Source organism: Rutilus rutilus (genome assembly GCF_951802725.1).
Source record: "Rutilus rutilus genome assembly, chromosome: 1".
Lineage (NCBI taxonomy): Eukaryota > Metazoa > Chordata > Actinopteri > Cypriniformes > Leuciscidae > Rutilus > Rutilus rutilus.
In genome coordinates, this window is record NC_140209.1 from 70,523,872 (window position 1) to 70,539,898 (window position 16,027).

The following is a 16,027-nucleotide window of genomic DNA, read 5'->3' on the forward strand; positions in this document are numbered from 1 at the left end:
CAGTTTCAGCTTCAGATCAGCTCTGTTTGTTCGTCTACATGAGCAGGAAGAACAAAAAAACACTTAGCGCTTCCAACTGAAATGTGAATCTAGCGGTGTAACGATCCCCTCATGTCACGATTCGACACATCTCACGATACTGAACTCACGATACGATATTATTGCGATACTCCAAGACATTTGATAAAAGTTTAACAAAAAGTGTTCTGTTGATTAAAATGCTCAATTTGATATTACATTGTGTGTGTAAATGAATCGGCTTTTGGACTTGGTGTTGAAACCTAAAGCACAGGGCAATGGAGACACCAGAATAAACATATTCATGATTCTGAAGCTGAAAACACTGAACTATTTTAGATGAATATTCTTGCACTCTTTCACTGACTAGATATATTTAAAATAATGTAGGCCACTTTTTACTGGTAACATTTGGCATTATCAGGACCCACAAATATTGCATTATTATACATTATATTCAACATTATATATAGTAGTTTAATGTAGTACTGACACTAAAACTCTGAAAACTTGAATTCTTTTCACAGTAATTTTAATTTGGGGTGAACTATACACAATACATGTTGTCACTATCCACGATACATATTTTTGCATTTTTGCATTGCGATATATTGTGACACGATATATTGTTACACCCCTAATACTGACAAGTGACGGTATACATTTTTCAGATTACAATAACTGTTAAAAGTTTTTATCATGGTATTGAATTGATTTGAAAGATAAACAAACTTGCTTAAGGATGTTTTAAGAAATTAAATAAACATTTGAATCGGTGCACAAATAAATAATGATTTATATGCTGTATATTGCATTTCATATTTCAGAATATTTACTGATTAAAATATAGTTGACATCTATTATGAATAGAGGAGTAATAACCATCTTTAAATTATGACTAAATCTCAGACAGGAACTAAATATGTTGATCCAGGAACAAGTTGCATTTGGCAAAATCACGGCGACTGCACATTTGTTCATGTAATGCACATGTAAACGAATATGTGAATCAGATTGCAAAATGTGGGGTAGTACATATAAACAGAGTGGAAACACTATTTTACAGTGTCCTTGTTGATCATGTACTCACTATAGTATTAACAGTAAAATATATAAAGTATAAGATAAGTAAAAGAGTTTTAGAGGACGTGAAAAATGAAAAGTGCGTCGGGCTGAAACTAGCAAAACACACTTGCGCGCGCCTAGTCGAGTGTATGATCGGGCTCAAAGATTTGTGCTTTGCTGATCCACTGATTGTGTTGTTCCTCAGAATACACAATCACGATGTACGACACCAAGAGCCGAGAGCTTCGCTGGAACGCCACTTACTCCGACTACGCCTACACCCTTCCAGACGACGACACCAAATACAGTGAGGATCCGTCAGTGGCAGTCTGGAAACCCTTTCAGATCTCTTCCACATTACACTGTTCTTCCTGTGTTCTTCCAGACATGGCCCACTTCGTGTCCAACGGGGATGGGCTGGTGGTGACGGTGGACAGTGAGTCCGGGGACGTGCAGTGGGTCCAGAACTATAACTCTCCAGTGGTGGCCATCTACATCTGGCAGCGCGAGGGCCTTCGCAAGGTCGCACACACCAACGTGGCCGTCGAAACTCTGCGTTATCTCACCTTCATGTCGGGAGAGGTGGGCCGCATCACACAGTGGACGTATCCGTTTCCCCGCGAGAAGAAAACCAAAGATAAACTCCTGTAAGATAAGATCAAGTACTATGTTTTTATTTTTATTTGCTTCATTTCCACAAAAATGTGTGGTAACACTTTATTTTACAGTGTCCTTGTTACATATGTTACATGTACTTATCATAGTAAATTATGCATAATTACGTTCAACTAACCCTCATCCAAACCCTAACCCCTATAGTAAGTGCATGTAGTTAACCATGTAGTACACTGTAACAATGACACCTTAAAATAAAGAGTAACCAAATAGTTTTAACCTTATCGACAGTGTTGGTCATGTCATGTCATGCAACCTCTTGCTTTTCTTTAATGTTTACTTGCGAAACCACATTTTACTCAAATTTGGTTCTTGCTGAGCTGACATGATTTGACTTGCATGTTGCGTCTCCGATATCTAAGCCACATCCTGTCTGTCTTTTAAGAAGTGTGGGGAAGAACTGATTCTGGAAATTGTAGTAATACACAAATCACAAATGTATTGTTCATAAGATTTTAAGAATGCTCTTGATACACAATTTGTTGCAGTAAGAGGTCTACACTCACACTTATTTCATTTATTTATTTAATCAGATTGGCATCAGTATTGGCAGATACTCAAGATTGCATTATCTGTATCTGACATGAAGAAATGCTATCAATCCATCCACCCCCCTTCTCTACAGCTGTGGAATCAGCAGAGCGCTTGCAATTTGTACGCACTATGCATCTCAGCACTCATTGACCGGTTCGCTCTGTGGCTTTATGTGGTCTTTTGCGTTCCTAAACACTTCCACTTTTCAATAATACCACTTACAGTTGGCTGAAATTTCAAGAACTGACTTATTGCACAAGTGGCATCTTATCACAGTGCCATGCTTGAGTTCAATGAGCTCTTCAGAATGACCAGTTTCTTCACAAATGTTTGGAAAGGTGCTTGATTATCTACACCTGTGGCAATGGGTCTGATCGAAACACCTGAATTCAACAATTAAAGTCCCCCTGTAGTCAATTTTATCTCTTAAAACTCATCTTTGATCACCAAAATTACATATTTAAACCTTTTTTTACTTGAAAAAAATTCGTCATGCCTTAAACTAGCTTGAATGTAACTCTATACCCTTGCCTCATTTAGTATGCGTGGTTCTATGAATATGCAAATGATCCCCGCCTCCACTCACTCACTCAGCTCAGAGATCCACTGGTTGACGATCACACGTTGATCTGATTGGTTACAAGGTAGTTTGTGACATCAGAAACACCAGCGATTTCAAAGCGTGTTTTTGAGACTGTCTTTGGTTCACTGCAGTTTTAAAGGAGAAAACACTCAGCAATGCTGTCGACTTATGAACTTACACATGGTTTGTCTTAAAGCACATTAAAAACGCCACATAGACACATAAACAACATTAAAAGCTTTATTTTCAACACAGGGGGACTTTAAGACGTGCGTCTCGATACTTCAGTCCATATAGTGCATATTACAGTAACTGGAGTAAGCTCAATCTTCACTCTACTATATGGATCTCTTTTTGGGAGTGTTGTTGTCATCATCCTAAAGACTTTCAGTATGCAGTATTAGTGCATGGATAAATAAAGATTAGCCATTGTATAAAACCTAGCAGTTCCTTGACAGGCAAAGAATGTAACTTTGGAAAACAAGCTCTGAGTAATTCGCTGGTTTTGGCTGTTGTTCTGACAGGTCCACGTTATATGTAGGGAAACACTCCACTGGTCTGTACGCGTCTCCCTCACTGGTGCATGATGGAGTCACTGTTGTGGTGAGTGCCATTAAAAACCTCAAATATGCATTTATGGGACTACATGCTTAGATTGATTTTAGAATATATATATATATATGAATTACATATATTTTTTGTCTTCAATGAAGTTGTCTATAGTTGAACACATTCAAGACTATAATAGGTTTTTAATAGGCCTTTGGTTTCTAAATACAGGTCAACATTGTGACTCTTATTTCTGTCTAATATTTATTAAATTAATTCAAATGCAATTCTAGAATGCCATTTCAATTACTTTTTTTTTATATGATGAGTATGTTTAACTTTTTTTCTTTTTTTTTACTAAAATTAATTTTCAAATATATTTTTGGGCATAAAGGGAAAAATTTTGATCTGACTACAAAGACTATGAACAATAAGATTATTTGTGTGTGTGTGTGTGTGTGTGTTAATGGCATGAGAGATTTTCAGAACCATATGAATACAAAGAACATGATTTCTAAGAACATGAGTTTTAAAGCAGATTTGTCTTTTTCTTAATCTTAGACTACTTCATTATCCCATATATCATTTTCAGAGTGTTAAGCAATGGAATGTTGGAAATAAAGTAGGACTTTGGAAAAATATTTACAGTGAGTGCTGCAATAATAGTTTATTTTATTTATTTTTTTATACAGATTTTTACATTTTTATTTAGGTCTGAAAAGTCCCTAGTGCTGTTCTAGTGCGTGCATGCTCATAACGTGTGTGTGTGTGTGTGTGTGTGTGTGTGTGCGTTTCAGCCACGTGGCAGGACGTTTCCCATGCTGGAGGGTCCCAGTAACCAGGACTCGAGCGTGGAAGATGAGCAGGAGTGTGTGATCACTCCCAGCACAACAGTGAAGTTCAGCGCAGCGCTGAGAGAGAGGAACCGCATCAACTTCATGAGGAACTCTCTGCTGCTGATAGGTACACACTCCAGCAGAGATGTGTGTGTGTGTGTGTGTGTGTGTGTGTGTGTGTCCATCACGCCCTCTAGTGGAGACGCTGTGCTTGTGTTGAACAAACTTTACAGTAACAAAGTCTCAAAGCATCTTCATGTTGTAGGGAAAAGCGCGAATGCAAAAGGGATCTGTTTGCTAAAAACTAGAATAAAAGTGTGTGTTTACATAATATATGTGTGTGTATTGTGTATAATTATTTTGTATACACACATTGTATTTAAACACATACTTAATAAGTATCTTCCCACTTTTCTTGCGCTCTACTATGTTCCCCTCTTTTGATAAGGTATGATATGTTTCTCTCGCTCAGGTCACCACGAGACGCCACCTGACGCTCATAACAAGATCCTGGAGAAGTTTCCGGAGAACATCCCTCGCCAGCACGTCAACATCATCCCTCCGGCCACAGAGAAGACCATTGAAGAGGTACAGTGAGAACGACATCACATCCCATCACATGTGTAATAAACCCATGGAGACAATCACCAGATAAGTGACTTTCACAACGTAGTTTTAGAAGAGGAAGTTTAAATATGAATATGATTGATTAAGTGGAAACACATTATATGAGTTGTTACTTGAAAACTGTTTAGGATCCTCTAAACCCTGCATGCATCCACTCCTATCTGCGGTGGTCATGACCTGTAACTGTTCATTGATATTCTTGGATGGTAAAATGACTTTCATCCCTCATCTAAAGCATAAAGCACCCAGTGCATTTAATAACTACATAATAGAAGTAGTAGAAAAGGCAAATTGCTCTGTTCTTTCATGGCCAAACAGACCGCTGGTCCATCCCTGACTAGAGTATGCAGTTCATATAAAGCGAAATCTACACAATCAAGCTTATAAACCAATATTCTCCCCACAATAATTGCATATACAGACCCAGCTGTATCAGACGCTTTGGAATACGCATCAGATGTCATCAAAAATATTTGAAATACACTCTGTGGTGGGAAAATATGCATCTACCCTTTCAAATCTAGACATGTTGTACACAAGGTATCATGTCCCTGACCATTTTATTGAAAGACAAAGAATCACCAAAATGGCAAAATTGTATCACTCCTTAGCCCTATTCGGACGGTGATTGTTTCTCATGGGGTCGTAAGGTATTTTTAACATTTAAAGGGGTTATTCTGTGATTTTATTGGCGTATGAATCCAGAATGTCAGTGTTTTTCTCCCTCCACCCGCGTAATAATCCCCGGCCGAATCACCGACTGTTTCTTGACAAACACCAAGATCATGTGATGAATTAACCGCCGTCCGAATCCACATCTCTGAGTTTACAAGAGGAGATCACTGTTTAAATCCTTTTTTGATCACTGCGAGCACTATAACGATGTACACTTTTATCAATTCTTGGGAATTAACAAGAACAACATTTCATTATTTCAAGAAAAAAAGCATGGACCGGAACATCAATTCAATTTTAAAATGTATGAGGTCTATGCAATTATATACACTAGTGCAAAATGCCCGTGCAAAATCAGTTTTTGTGTGTTTTTAGTAATTGTTGGTTTGGTGTGTTTGAGTGCTCATTGTTACAATTACACAGCAAAAGTTCAATGACATTTTTATTTGTGCATGGTAGAAAGCACAAAGTGAACTCCGAGAAAACACTTATGCTTGAGCAAACAGTTTGTGAGTAGGCTACTACAAATGATGCCCGTGAAAGAGACTGTGAACGCATTGAATAGGATATGTTTAGTTGGTGAATAGCACAGGGCTACTATTACACAGTAGCGATAACGTTAAGCGCACCAGAATGAAATATAATATCCAGAAGTAAACAGCATAGCTGACTTACAGATTCAGTTAACATCCACAAATGAATAAGCGCGTTGATTCAGGGAGCAGTGCAAAGTGCCCGTGCAAAAGATGCCCGATGGCTGATTTCAACAGTTTCAATATGATAAAAAATAACTTTTATATTGATTCAATGGATTAATTGCATTTTGAAAAAAAAAAAAGTGTCATGAATTTATTGCATTTTTGGGGGAAAATAATCCGTTTTTATAATAAATCTTTGAAAATCAAAATCTGGATTTGAATTGTTTATGTTATTATAACCTAAAGATGCTATGTGAACGTTTGAAACAGAAAATAGTGGTTTTCCTCTTGCCACTTTCTTGGTAAAGAAAACCCATTTTTACTCAAATTAATCAAAATGGATTTATCACGTTTTGGAACCAAACTATAATATTCAGAAGTAAACAGTGTAGCTGACAGAGTGTCTATGTCAGAATGTTTATTTTTAAACCACAACCTTCTCGGGGCTTCTTTGACCGAAACAACCCTCTAATGTCAGATTTTTTATTTTTAAACCACAACCTTATAAAAATGATATATTTAACAATATCTTTTGCATTTCTCATCCAAACAACGTCAAACTTGGCACTGCACTTACTCGTGCCCGTGACAAGACACCTGTCGAATTTGAAATCCATCGGACTAACGGTTCGAGAGATATGCGGTTAACAGACACACACACACACACACAGACAGACAGACAGACGGTTCTGTAATTTATAGATAGATAGATAGATAGATAGATAGATAGATAGATAGATAGATAGATTAAAAATATAAACCAAGCAGCTTTATGTTTATCTCGTGTAAATAAGAGGCTACATTAATTTTCATTTCTGCTAATTTCCATATTTTTTCAAATATTATCCATCCTTTTGAGATAAATTGTTAGACAGCAAACCACCTTAAAAAGGAGATTTAAATAATCACATAATAAACAGGACATTATTTTTATATTATTAAATTAAATATGAATGTATCCGTATTATTCCAAGCATATGACATTTTATTCACAGCAGACAATCATGCGACTTCCCGGGTTCGTAGGATCACAAAATTCGCTCCTCCACCGTCAATAAATCTCCATCTGAATGCATGAGTTTTATCACTGAGGTGCACATTTATATTTCTACAGTCGTCCACATGAGAAACAGTTACCGTCTGAATAGGGCTTAAGGCTGTTGCTGTGATTGAAATCAGTTGTAGTTCTTATGTGATTTTGCTTGTTAACAGCAGGTGTTCATCAATAATGCTCAATCATCAAATGTATTTTTACAGACGTCCACATGAGAAACAAATACCGTCCGAATAGGGCTCTTGACTACAAAACATAAAACATGCAAGATTGCCTAGAAAAACGTTCACAATTTGTATTACAAGTACCGCAGAATAGTTTTGTTTATTTTTACAGGTGTTGTACAGATATGTTTGATTTTATCGATTATTATCTGTATCTGCCATGAAATAGCCTTTGAAACTGATATGTCAATACCAAAATGTGTTTCAGAAAGTGAATGAGAGTGGGATGGAGGACAACAGTCCGCTGCCTCCGCCGGTGTCGTCCCTGCAGGAGAAGCCCGGCCGTGTCCCGCGCGTGGAGACGCCAGTGGACTCCATGCTGAAGGACATGGCCACCATCATCTTCTGCACCTTCCTCCTGGCCGGCTGGGTGGCCTTCATCATCACCTATCCCAAGGTAAACACACCCCCAAGGAGATCTTCCCTTTAGAAACGTACTCATTCGGTCAAATGAGGTGATTTAAAGGTGTCATATAATGCCATTTTTGTACAAGTTATTATGATTCTTTAGGGTCTAAATTAAAAGTCTGTGATATACTTTAATTAAAAATTCTCATTAGTATTGTAAGAAAGCACTCATTTTACCTGGTCAAAAACAGCTCTGTTTTCAACACGCCGTTTAAGTGCATGTGTCTTTAAATGATAATGAGCTTTGCTCACCCCGCCCCTCTGTTCTGTGCGTTCACCATTTGAAATAATAACACAATAACCGTAACGCGTTGTTCATTATAAACGTGGGATTATGAATTATATTGAGAACGTCGTACATAGAAAACATGCCGTAATGTACCCTGAGTGTAAACAGCCGCATTCATAGTGAAGCGTGCAGCAAGCGATTTGCAAAGATTAATATAAATATTAATATAAAGGTTAATAAAACCTTTTTAAGGGTTTTAAACCCTTCTCCCTTAAACCCTTAAACCCATACACTCACTTCTTCTTCTGGAGGTGCAGAAGGAACACGAATAGTTGGTACCGATCCTTTTTTCAGGAGCAGCTTCTTAGCAAAACCAGCTTTATAATGTTACTGACCCTCGTTTATAAAGCAGTCTGGTGTGTGAAATGATTCGCGCAAACATGAAAGCATTGCTGTTGATCGTGGGGAATATTCCCTTCGAAAACAAACTCAGCCACTGCGTCTTCAGCGGTTCAGATTTAGGAACATCAACTGCTGTGTTCCTTATTGCACCCAAGAACAGAACACCACAATCGCTTAGACGCCATTCTGCTCCAGCGTATCAACAATGGCGGACTATGATGACAGCTCGCTCACGAGCGAGGGCGGGTCTGTGTTGAAACGCTGCTCTCAGTTAACAATCGTGGGAGGGGCGTCTGATCTTGTGACGTCACACGGTCAGACGGCTCGATTTGAGACGGGGAAAACATATAAGAAGATTAAAAAAAAGACCACTGGATGGGTTTTTATCATTATATGATGGTTGTGTACAGGCACTGCCAACACGCATTTCAGTACAATCAACTTGTAAAAGTGCATGTACCATTATATGACCCCTTTAAACATTTTCAGATGTTTCAATTTGGATGCGCAACTTTTGGAAAACGCTTGAAACAGGGACAGGGAACGTTTTAAAATGATTCCGGATGAATGTAGACTAGGGATGCATGATATATCGGCCACCATATCGGTATCAGCCAGTATATGTTTTTAATGTTAACATTAAATAAACATTAAACATTTATAAATGATGTATTATTTCCTTCAGCTGAGACTCTTCAGATGCGCACTGTTCAACATGATGGGTTTGAATTGCTTGAAATATGATTGAAATCACTTCAAAAAAGGAAAATACAGTAAAGTGCAACAGTCTGTCATATAAGCTATATAAAATTATAATGAGAACATTATTATTATTGTGTGTTTGGGACATGGATTTTAATGGAGAGACTTTTGTTTTTGTAATCAGGTTAAAATTATATAAAAATGTGGATTTAGATTTATCGGCCAATATATCGGTTATCGGCTTTCAAATTTAAAGAATTATCGGTTATCGGTATCGGCCTAAATGTTCATATCGGTGCATCCCTAATGTAGCCGTAGGTCTGACAGTATTGTGTTGTCCTCTGAGAACAGTATTGTGTTGTCGTCCTCTGATGAGAGTGTTGTGTCGTCCTGTGATCACAGTATTGTGTTGTCGTCCTGTGGTCAGAGTATTGTGTTGGCCTCTGATAACAGTGTTGTGTTTTCGTCCTCTGATAACAGTATTGTGTTGTCGTCCTCTGATAACAGTATTGTGTTGTGTTGTGTGGTCAGAGTGTGCAGCTCCAGCAGTTTCAGCAGCAGATGGAGATAACTGTGTTGTGTTGTCGTCCTCTGATGAGAGTGTTGTGTTGTGTCTCTGGTCAGAGTATGCAGAAGCAGCAGCAGCTCCAGCAGTTTCAGCAGCAGATGGAGATAACTGTGTTGTGTTGTGTTGTGTTGTGTCTCTGATCACAGTGTTGTGTTGTGTCTCTGGTCAGAGTATGCAGAAGCAGCAGCAGCTCCAGCACCAGCAGTTTCAGCAGCAGATGGAGGAGAAGCTGGAGCTCCTTCAGCGGCAGCAGCTCGTCTTCCAGCCGCCCGCAGACTCAGACTTCCTGGAGTCGGTCCGGCCCCGGTGCGAGAGCTCGGCCCACAGCAGCCCCAACGTCACCCCGCGCGCCTCCAACCACTCCAACCTGTCCCAGCCCGAGGCGGGACACTCCGCCAACGAGCACGACGACACCGGTCAGGACAGTCCTTCTGATATATACACACTACCAGGCAAACGTTTGGGATTTTTTTATGTTTTTGAAAGAACTGTTCTGCTCACCAAGCCTGCATTTATTTGATTAAAAATACAAATAAAACAGTATTATTGTTAAATATTATTACAATTTAAAATAATGGTTTTCTATGTGAATATACAGTAAAATGTAATTTATTCCTGTGATCAAAGCTGAATTTTCAGCATCATTACTCCAGTCTTCAGTGTCACATGATCCTTCAGAAATCACTCTAATATGATGATTTGATGCTCAAGAAACATTTATGATTATTATCAGTGTTGAAAACAGTTTTCAGGATTCTTTGATGAATAGAAAGTTCAAAAGAACAGCATGTTACTAGAGATTCTATTTCAGATAAATGCTGTTCTTTTGAACTTTCTATTCATCAAAGAATCTAAAAAAAACAGTTTTCAACGTAGATAATAATCATAAATGTTTCTTGATATCAAATCATCATATTAGAGTGATTTCTGAAGGATCATGTGACACTGAAGACTGGAGTAATGATGCTGAACATTCAGCTTTGATCACAGGAATAAATTACATTTGACTGTATATTCACATAGAAAACCATTATTTTAAATTGTAATAATATTTAAAAATATTACTATTTTTGTATTTTTAATCAGATAAATGCAGCCTTGGTGAGCAGAAGAGACTTCTTTTAAAAACATTAAAAATCTCACCGATCCAAAACCTTTGACTGGTAGTGTATCGTCTCCATTTAATCTCATTGGCCTGATGTGTGTGTCCATAAGTGACTTCTGTTGTTTTACTTTGTTCTTGGCTTTTAATTTCAGAGGAAGAATCCAACATGGTCCGGATTGGGAACATCACGTTCAGCCCCAGAGATGTGCTCGGACACGGAGCTGAGGGAACCATTGTGTACAGGCAAGTCACACACACACACACACACACACACACAACCAGTTCCGGGGTTGGGAATCGAAAATCAGTTCCAATTCCAGAATCGAATACTTGAGGTCAGGAAACGGATATTTGTTATAGAATTACAATTTCAATTCCTCTTATCGATTCCTTTGTGAGCATTTCAATATTATTTTAAAGCATTCAAGCGCGAGACGACTCGTTTTCAGGCGTGTGTGTATTGGATCCGTGCAGCTCTTAAATTGACAGCAGCCTAATATTCTATTTTTACCTTATTGGAATCAAAAATAGGAATCGATCAAATTAAAACGATACCCAACCCTTCCTTTGTAGTGTTTGTATGTGCTTTCACTGTTTCAGATCTATGTGTGTGTTTATGAATGAACTGTATTGTTAAAGCGCTTTATAAATGAAGGGGACTTGACTGGGTTTCAGGGGTCAGTTTGATAACCGTCCCGTGGCTGTGAAGAGGATTCTCCCAGAATGCTTCAGTTTTGCTGATCGTGAGGTTCAGCTCCTGCGGGAGTCAGACGAGCACCCGAACGTGATCCGCTACTTCTGCACTGAGAGAGACCGGCAGTTCCAGTACATCGCCATAGAGCTGTGCAGCTACACACTGCAGGAGGTGACACACACACACACACACAACCTGACGCTTCACTGCTGTTTCCGGTCAAAAAACACAAATTGAATATTACAATGGAAATAGATTTTAACCACTTTTTTTAAAATGTCTAACACATATAAAAAAGGATTAATTAATGTTGCCCTAATAATTTACTTTAACTGACACGGAAGAGCCTGATGATCACGTTATCCAGCATGATTTGAGAAAGTTAACCTCGTAGAAATACGGTAATTCGTAGAAAGTCGTAATTCAGTGGAAGCAGAAAGACACAAACGAGTCCATCTTTTCCACAGGTGTGTCGTTCCTTTACTTCAGGCAGGATCTTAGAGTTTTCTTCTTCGTTTAAGTTTAACCTTGCTGTTTTAAATTTCCCAAGCAGCCTTGAGGCCTTGATATACATTAAACAAAATCGAAGAACTGGTGTGACGTCATTTTGAACAAAATCAGGCCAAAGCGAAGTTCGTTTAGGGAGTTGAGAAACAGTTTGCCACAGCGAGATCTTTTGGAAACTTTTGAATGACTGGTAAACACCTTTGATTTAATATGTGGGTGTGGCTCTGAGGCCCCACCTTCTTTTATGTAATATGTGGGTGTGGCTCTGAGGCTCCACCTTATTTTATGTAATAGGTGGGTGTGGCTCTGTGGCTCCACCTTCTTTATGTAATAGGTGGGTGTGGCTCTGTGGCTCCACCTTCTTTATGTAATAGGTGGGTGTGGCGCTGAGGCTCCACCTTATTTTATGTAATAGGTGGGTGTGGCTCTGTGGCTCCACCTTCTTTATGTAATAGGTGGGTGTGGCTCTGAGGCTCCACCTTCTTTTATGTAATAGGTGGGTGTGACTCTGAGGCTACGCCTTCTTTTTTGTAATGTGTGGGTGTGGCTCTGAGGCTCCGCCTTCTTTCACTTTCTTTCTTTCTTTTTTTTTCACTTATTTTTTTTTTCATGTTTAATACAGTAAAGATGCTGCTTTAAAGCAATCTATCGTCGGATGTTTGTTAACGGTGATCGCTGGTCACGTGTTTCGAACTTTGAGCAAAGAATGAAGAAGAGCATCGTCACGCCTTAAATCTTGCCTAAAATGCTCAGTTTAGTTTCTGTTTTTAAGTCATGCAATGCAATATATTGTTGTTTATTTTTAAATAATGCCTCATTTATTTATTTATTTACTTATTTTGTTTTATTTTAGTATGTGGAACGGAAGGATTTTGACCGGCACGGATTGGAGCCAGTGACACTGCTAGAGCAAACCATGTCTGGACTGGCTCATTTACATTCCCTGAATATAGGTAACCATTATCTGTGACATCAGTGATGCATGTTTAAAGTAGTAGAGTAGTTCACTTCAGAATTAAAATGTCCTGATAATTTACTCTCCGCCACGTCATCCAAGATGTTCATGTCTTTCTTTCTTCAGTCAATAAAGAAATTAAGGTTTTTTAGGAAAACGTTCCAGGATTTTTCTCCATATAGTGACTTCAATGGGGTCCAAATGTTCTTATCTAGACAAACCATCCGCCATTTTATAACAGAAATAAACATTTATATACTTTTTAACCACAAATGCTCATCTTGCACTAGCTCTGCAATGCGACACACATTACGTAATCACGTTGAAAGGTCAAGCCCAAGTTTTTCGCCCTTCCCTACATTTCTGAACCAGAACACACTTGACCTTTCAACGTGATTACGTAATGAGTGAAGTCGTGGACGTGCAAGACGAGCATTTGTGGTTAAAAAGTATATAAATGTTTATTTTATTTTATAAAATGGCGGATGGTTTGTCTAGATAAGACTCTTATTCCTCGGCTGGGATCGTGTCAAGACTTTGAAGCTGCACTGAAACTCACATTTGGACCTTCAACCCGTTGGACCCCATTGAAGTCACTATATGGAGAAAAATCCTGGAACGTTTTCCTCAAAAACCTTCATTTCTTTCTGACTGAAGAAAGAAAGACATGAACGTCTTGGATGTCGTGGGGGAGAGTAAATTATCAGGAAATTTTAATTCTGAAGTGAACTACTCCTTTAACTAGTCTGCTTTTTTTAGGCAAAATAATCAGTATAAATCTGTTGGTAACACTCGTGTGTCTCTCGTGGGTTGATAGTCCACCGAGATCTGAAGCCGCACAACATCCTGGTGTCGATGCCGAACACACACGGGCGCGCGAAGGCCATGATCTCAGACTTCGGGCTGTGTAAGAAGCTGGCGGTGGGCCGACACAGCTTCAGCAGGAAGTCAGGCGTCCCGGGAACTGAGGGCTGGATCGCTCCCGAAGTGCTCAGTGAGGACGCCAAGCACAACCCGGTGAGAGCTCAACACATCCCGTGTGTCACGTTTGATACGGTTTAACCCTCGTGCATCAGTTTAAAGACGTTACACAGGTGCATTGTGGACAAAAATGTCCCTGTCAAAAAACTGGGTAACACTTTATTATTTTACAGTATCCTTGTTACATATGTTACATGTACTTACCATATTAATAACAGTAAATTATGCATAATTACATACAACTAACCCTCAACCAATCCCTAACCCTATAGTAAGTACATGTAGTTAATTAATATTACTCAGTACTTAAATATATAATTACACTGTAACAATGACACCTTAAAATAAAGTGTAACCAACATCTGTCATACGAATGTGAAGCTCGGGAGCACAGACTTAAGCTTGGTCTCATTTTAAAGAAGCTTAACATTAACATTAAAGAGAATGCTTAACTCTAAAACTGCTAGAAAAGCAAAGCCATAAATCTGAGCAAGTCGTGTTTCAAGTTTGAGGTTGATTTAGTTTTAGCGCAGAACCAGATTTTCCCCATTAGATGCAGCAAAACTCACTGGGACACAGCGGCCGGATTTGGGATTTGCAGTTGAGTTTTTCTCTCTCAAATATTACACACACAGACACACACACACAATTATAGCTGCATAAATTATCCAACTGGCATAATCAGAAAACAGGAATAAAGTGAGTATTTGCTTTATAGGCCAAAAAAAAAAAAAATGGCACCATCTGGTAAAAGAAATGTAAAAATTAAGATTTTTGAAGCCTTGCTAACAGAATGAAAGCCTCTTAACAAAGATTACATCATTTTATAGTTGAATGGCCCTGGGATTAAAAATTGCAGTTTTAATGGGTTTCAATGGGGATATTTTTGTCCAAAAGGTTTTTGAGAGGAACTATTTTGCGTTACTAGTGTAAAATAGATTCATTAAAGGAAATGGGGGTGAAATAGTCAAATTCCAATAAAAATACACACCTGTGCCAAAATCGATGCAGTTGGCATTAATACAGGCAAAAATATCAACAAAAGAAAAAACAACAATGAAAAAGACAAAAATGTCTCTAGGGTTGCACAAGGGTTAAACACACCTAAAAGAATGAAAAAGATTCTGTTTTTTAAATCACACTGCATATGAAGCCGAACTCGTGACCAAAAAATCTTTATCAGTAGTAATGTGATACTGTTTCATCACAGTATTGTTAATTATGTATATACTCACTGTAAACATTGATAGTTTTAATTAGGTATTTTGTATTAAGGCTTTATGCTTCATTTATAAGTGCATTGGTATCAGAGTGTGTGTTTGAGTCTGATTTCCATTCTGAAATCTTGTTTCCAGTAATCTGTGAACGACTGCATTTAGCCCATGTTTCTGTAGTAATGTAATGAATAACACATTTTTATTGATATTAATCTGTTATTGTTCATTTATAAATACATTATTGTTTATTGTTTGATTGATTGCATTGCATTAACCATGCTTGCCTTTTAATGCATTGTATTTTTATGGGCTGAAATTCAGATTTCACTTCCAAAATATATATATTTTTTTAAATTACAACCTATTATATTCAACAGGCAATTTTCGGTCCATTTTATTTCGCTTTACAAATTCGCTTCCTCAAACTCAAATCGGTGTGTGTACCATAATACAGTGATAATATATATACACATTGAAAAATCATGAACTTAGATTAGTAAGTGCAATAAAAGTATTCATTGTTAGTTCATGATATGCAATTAACTAATTTAGTCTCATGCTACAGTGTCACCAATATTCTAATTTGACCAAATTCTCAATAATTCAGCAATTCATATTCTGTGCCCTTTGTAGTTCCCATTGCAAATAGTAAAAATACCAAACTAAATATACTTCGTATAATTTGAAACAAAAAAAGCTAGTTGAATTGCACTAATTGAAA

General features: G+C 38.0%; 1 protein-coding gene across 1 annotated transcript in view; it reads left to right on the forward strand.

The window, feature by feature from the left end:
• The window catches only part of ern1 (endoplasmic reticulum to nucleus signaling 1), a 45,350-nt gene that overhangs the window by 17,210 nt on the left and 12,113 nt on the right, over positions 1-16,027 (forward strand). The window contains exons 7-17 of the mRNA XM_084406029.1: positions 1,289-1,390; positions 1,469-1,730; positions 3,400-3,478; positions 4,222-4,387; positions 4,733-4,848; positions 7,747-7,935; positions 10,017-10,263; positions 11,105-11,195; positions 11,628-11,817; positions 13,007-13,106; positions 13,926-14,125. Coding sequence (XP_084262155.1) covers positions 1,289-1,390; positions 1,469-1,730; positions 3,400-3,478; positions 4,222-4,387; positions 4,733-4,848; positions 7,747-7,935; positions 10,017-10,263; positions 11,105-11,195; positions 11,628-11,817; positions 13,007-13,106; positions 13,926-14,125 — 1,742 coding nt within the window. The remainder of the gene's footprint in view (positions 1-1,288; positions 1,391-1,468; positions 1,731-3,399; positions 3,479-4,221; positions 4,388-4,732; positions 4,849-7,746; positions 7,936-10,016; positions 10,264-11,104; positions 11,196-11,627; positions 11,818-13,006; positions 13,107-13,925; positions 14,126-16,027) is intronic.